General features: G+C 41.1%; 1 protein-coding gene across 1 annotated transcript in view; it reads left to right on the forward strand.

The window, feature by feature from the left end:
- xkr6b (XK, Kell blood group complex subunit-related family, member 6b) overlaps positions 1 to 5,179 on the forward strand; it is a 54,287-nt gene extending 49,108 nt beyond the window's left edge. Inside the window, exons 2-3 of the mRNA XM_017456346.3 lie at positions 1,879 to 2,075; positions 3,285 to 5,179. Coding sequence (XP_017311835.1) covers positions 1,879 to 2,075; positions 3,285 to 4,258 — 1,171 coding nt within the window. The 3' untranslated portion in view covers positions 4,259 to 5,179. The remainder of the gene's footprint in view (positions 1 to 1,878; positions 2,076 to 3,284) is intronic.
- The last annotated feature ends 821 nt before the right edge of the window (positions 5,180 to 6,000 follow it).

The raw sequence follows: 6,000 nt of genomic DNA on the forward strand, positions 1-6,000 counted from the left end.
TCTGTTCACACTAACCACAAATTTGACTGACACAGAAATGTAAATGTGAACCGACTTTATTGGATCTAAGCAAAATGTTTCAATTGAGTAACAACTGTAAGCTTTTTGCCACTGTTCCACAACATTTCATAGATCTCTGTTGTGCATTCACACATGCTTTTCAAAATCCAATCTAGGGACATACTGTACATGGTAGCCCCAAAATTAACCACAGATGAGGCCTCAGTCTTTAAATAGCAAGTCTCTCACATCTGGGGGGAAGGATTTTCTGCAGCCTCACTAAAAAGCATGAACGCTTAGAAGGTAGCGCTCTTTTAATCGGCCTTGGCCTTCACTGAAGTATTACTGAATTCTATAATAGTATTATCAAACTGTTTGGTGAAAAATGAAATCTCACTGATGTTGTTTGCTTTGCAGTGAAATTCCCAAAGGAACTGTGAGATCATGATCATCTCTAGAGAAACCGAGCATTAGATTCGGCCGTGTATCACATTCAGCAAATCTTGCAGTGCAGTGAAATGTACCCTCTAGTGGTGCCACAGATGCACCACAGCTATTTTTGTGTTTTAGCTTTAGTAAGCAGTAATCCTGTGAATGCTCTTCACCTCACCTTGACCACATCATCATATTTTAAAACAAGGATTTAAAATGATTCAGCTGCTTTTCTCCACCTGTCTCACAAAACTTAGTTTACGTCCATAAAAAAAGTCAGCCAATTACACTCATATTCTCCCACAAGAAGCACAATTGGTCCACAGTCAGGTGAATATTGTACTGTTCTGTAATGGTTCCTCAGAGGATAATTTAATGCTGGGATCCCAGACGTCTGATCTCAGACTATCAATTCCAGATGGTTGCTAACATGTACAGTAACCCTCTGTCTCCATGCCTGCCCAGACAGATGCCTGCCTCCTACTGGAGATTTGTCTGTTGGCAGGTTTCCTCTGGAAGCTCACACACCACACACACCACTCAGCATGCCCTAAGTACGCTACTCTAATTCCAGTTTATAATTTCACATATTCATTTCAAATGGCTGATTCTACTGTAATTCCAATAAGTATAATATTTCAATAGAGGGGGCAGGGTCTCCCTGTGATTAGGGTTTCCTACAGGTACTCCATCCTCCCCCCACCACCATCCCCCCAGTCCAAAGTAGTGTTTGAATGTTTGTTTGATTGTGCCCTTTGATGGGTTGGCACCTCGTCCAGGGTGTCCCCCACCTTGTGCCGAGTCCCCTGGAATATGCTCTACACTCACCCGCGACCCTGTGTAGGACAAGCGGTAAAGAAATTGGATGGATGTATGGATGGATGGATGGATAATATTTCAATAAGTAATATTTTATTTACACATACATACATACGTTCGAACTGCAGTTCTTTGATCAGCGGTTGCTCGATTACGCAGTGATGTGCGGATTCAGCCATCACACTCTGATGATTGCGGCTGACTCTGAAAAGCAACACTATTTGTCTTATGTGCCACTGAGTTTAATTGTTCATATTAAACGTAATAGGGCAATGTCTGCATGTTATCTTATTGTTACCATGTTATGTTATCATCAGATACTAGTGTGTGAAAATTCGTTTGGTGAACAAATGCATAGTTAAATGCAGTACTATAAATTATTTGCAATACCTAATCTGCATAAATCAAATCTTATGAACATAAGATGCTCCTTCTGTACTGTAAATTACTGTTTTATTTTTCCACATACAGTATGTTAGAGGAGATTGATCTTTCTTTCTGTCTGTCTTTCTTTCTTTCTTTCTTTCTTTCTTTCTTTAATATTCATGGTTGGCATAATTCCCTGTTGTTTCCTCCAACCTCAGACTGTCCCTGCTTTCTTTTCCTTGTGCATCTGCATTTCTGCAGGTATATCCGGACCATGTACCTCGGCATACAGAGTCGCAGGCAAAAGGAAAATCAGCGACGTTTCTATTGGGCCATGATGTACGAGTATGCTGATGTGAACATGCTTCGTCTCCTCGAGACGTTTTTGGAAAGCGCCCCACAGTTAGTGCTCCAGCTCTGCATAATGATCCAGAAGAACCGCGCTGAGACGCTGCAGTGTAAGGAATGCCCCACGGCTCAGTGCTAGGACTGCTGACGCTTCTGCATTGTGTTACATTTAAACTGCATCTGTGTTTTGAAATCATAAATGCCACAGTGCCCTAATTTGTGTGACTAATTGTTAGGCTTTGATGATTTATGAAAGCTTACAGAATTAATACAAAGCAAAAGTCATTAAAAAAAATTATGTATAGTTGCAAAACACTGAAAGTACTACTGTTGTACATTATAGAGGTTTCTGATACAATGTTTGCTTGAAATTGTTTTGATTTGATTTTCAGAGATATGTCTAATTTATTATACACGTTGCATACGTAAGCTTTGTTTCTTGAGTAGAAATTAGTTGGAGATTCACTTTAAAGTTTTTCATGCATATACTGAAGCGCTAGGCACTGCAAAGCATAATGCATTGGAGACCATTCTGCTTTTGAAGTCAGACTAGAATATGACTCCCTGGATCTCATGATTTTGTGTTGCATCAATCCATTAACAACTTTATATTCATGTATAGATGATGCACATCATTATCTTTCCATGCTGTATATCTTAAAAAAAAAAAAAAAAAAGACTGACTCTGTACGAGTCAAAACAGTCTAAGACCTGTTATGATTGACACTTTTGAGTATCCAGAATTTGTGGGGACAAGCCTTTTCTGCAGCTGAGCAGATAAATGTAGGACCATTTCTCACGTTTGAGGTGACAGCACTCACAGCAACGCAGAAGTCTCTATGAACATCCTGAAGAACACTGAGTTGAGCAGGATGAATAGTAAACTTGGCTATGCTTTAAAAAAGATACATAGAAAAAGCAAGAGGTAAGTGTTAGAGAACGTATCTAGGAATAAGTATGACTTGGAGACATGCATATTACTTTGAAAGAAACAAAGTGAAAGAGTTTAGACTTAGTTTGATGTAGTCCTCATTTCCTTATATTCTTATATTATTGCATTTTGTTTTAGCATAGACTGTGATAATGTATGAGTAATATGCTAGATCATTTTAATTTTCTTTACATTATTAAAAACTCTTTAACTATTGTAGTCTATTATAGATCACACCTTATAACTTCATCCCTTTTAATGTATTGTTCGCCCACCATTCTACTGAATACAGCATACTTGCTGTACACAACGAAGTGATGTATGGTCAGTTTTACTCTTTTTTGCCTGTTTGTCTTCCTTCTGTCATTCCTCCCCACCCTCACTGCAGGCATGTCAGCAGTTGCCTCTCTCTTGTCTCTCTCCTGGGTGCTGGCCTCCTACCATAAGCTTCTGCGCGACTCTCGCGATGACCAAAAGAGCATGAGCTACCGAGGAGCTCTGGTGCATCTCCTGTGGCGCTTCTTCACCATTTCCTCACGGGCACTTTCCTTTGCCCTCTTTGCCTCGGTTTTCCACCTCTACTTCGGCATTTTTGTGGTGCTACATTGGTGTGCTATGGCCTTCTGGGTGATTCATGGTGGCACTGACTTCTGCATGTCCAAGTGGGAGGAGGTGCTCTTCAACATGGTGGTTGGTGTGGTGTACGTCTTCTGTTGGTTCAACGTGAAGGAAGGCAGGACTCGATACCGAATGATAGCCTATTACTCACTGGTGTTGGTGGAGAACACTGTCCTGACTGCCTTGTGGTATGTCTACAGAGACCCTGTCACCACTGACTCGTATGCCGCATCTGTGCTCTGCGGCGTCTTCCTGTGCTTCGCCTCAGGAGTGGTATGCATGGTCCTCTACTATGGGGTTTTGCATCCTATGGGTCCCAGGCTGAGGGTCCTGGCAAGCTCCTGTTGTGCTGAGCTCCTCTGGGGCCTCCCCCTGCCCCCAGAGGCTGAGCCTATGGCCCCGACTCCAGGGCCTCGTGGCTCTCAGGCCACCCCCACTCGGGGCATGGCTTCAGGGGAATATGGAGAAGCTGAGGAGGCTGTCACGGATACCTGCTTGCCTGTATTCCAGGTGAGGTCCACATTGCCCACTGATGCAGCAGGCCGGCCCATTCATCCTGAAGGGCCCCTGATTAAGATTGACATGCCCAGGAAGCGATACCCAGCCTGGGATGCACACTTTGTAGACCGTCGCTTGCGACGGACCATATATATCCTCCAGTACATCAGCCCCAATGCAGTGGGCATCAGGTACAGGGATGGGCCTCTTCTCTATGAGCTGCTCCAGTATGAGTCCTCCCTATAAAGCACCCCCCCCCCCTCCCCCCGATCTCCAAAACACACAATGTGCTTCACCTCTCTCCATTTGGGTGCTTATTTTCTTCAGTTGAATTTAGTTATTCAGCCGTCATTAGAGTATTTCAAAAGGTCTAAGAAGTTCTAAACAGAGAAAATTTTACATTTATTTTCACAAATAAAGAGAATATTATTACAGAAATGGAGAACTAAGTCGAAAATAAGCAGTCCTTAAAAGGAGCCCTTGTTATGTGGATGTGTGCCACCAATATATATGTTGGATAGTGTCTTTGTCCTGGTTAACTCTGAGATGTGTTAAGTCCCATGGGAATGATGGAGGACCATAGTACTCCTTAACTAATTTTCGGATTTCCAAGTAACTATTTAGTGCCTATTATAATTATGAGTGAATGTGACAACACAGGACCGAAAGGCGATCAGCGCTATCTAAACAGTGCTGCAGAGCAAAAGAAAAGCACACAATGAGCATAGCATGTTTTACATTTCTTTCTATATTGATAAAAGGGCAAAGGTTTCTAAGTAGCTCCTTACTCACCTCTGCTGAAGTATCACCGATATTTGTTTGATTACCCATTACTGGCTTTCATTTAGTTTCCAATAATTAGATATTTAAAGACCCAAATTAATAGTACTAGCATTGCAATCATTGGGCAAATAACACTGCCATAAACACTTTAGTAAATAAGAAGGCCTTAAAATATAAACTGCATTTCTGTGTTCTTTTCATATCCATTAGTGTAGGGAGTCAAATGTAATCAAAAAAGTGCATGAGTGTTAGGCCATTTTGCATAAACATACAGTGCCCTCCACTAATATTGCCACCCTTGTAAAATATAAGCAAAGAAGGCTGTGAAAAATTGTCTTTATTGTTTAACCTTTTGATCTTTTGTTGAAAAAAATCACTCTGTTCTCATGGATATCAAACAATTGCAAACACAACACAGGTTTCTCAAAAAATATGTTTGTTAAATATAGGTGTGCAACAGTTATTGGCACCCCATGAATTCATATGAGAAAAATATATTTGAAGTATATTCCCATTGATATTTAAAACATTTTTTAGTACACCTGGGTGACTAGGAACAGGAAATTGTACCTCATGCCCACGGTTAAATTTGGTGGTGGCTCTTTAATGTTTCGGGGCTGTTTTTCTGCCAGGAGACCTGGACATTTAGTTAGGATGAATGGCATGATGGACTCTTATCAAATATCAACAGATGATAAACACAATATAAATGAAAACCTGACTGCCTCTGCCAGAAAGCTTAAAATGGGCCGTGGTTGGATCTTCCAGCAGGACAATGATCCAAAATATGCATCAAAATCAACACAAAAATGGTTTATTGACCACAAAATCAAGGTACTGCCATGGCCCTCCCAGTCTCCTGACTTGAAACCCATAAAAAACCTGTGGGGTGAACTGAAGAGAAGAGTCCACCAGCGTGGAGCTCGAAATTTGAAGGATCTGGAGAGAGTCTGTATGGATGAACGGTCTCAGATCCCTTGCCATGTATTCTACAACCTCATCAGGCATTATAGAAGAAGACTCAGGGCTGTTATCTTGGCAAAGGGAGGTAGCACAAAGTATTGACTAAAAGGCTACAAATAATTGTTGTACACCTATATTTAACAAAGATATATTTTTTTTATAAGCCTGTGTTGTATATGCAGTTGTTTGATATCCATGAGAGCAGAGTATTTTTGTGGATTTTTTTAACAAAAGATCAAAAG

The sequence above is a fragment of the Ictalurus punctatus genome, chromosome 25, assembly GCF_001660625.3.
Source record: "Ictalurus punctatus breed USDA103 chromosome 25, Coco_2.0, whole genome shotgun sequence".
NCBI lineage: Eukaryota > Metazoa > Chordata > Actinopteri > Siluriformes > Ictaluridae > Ictalurus > Ictalurus punctatus.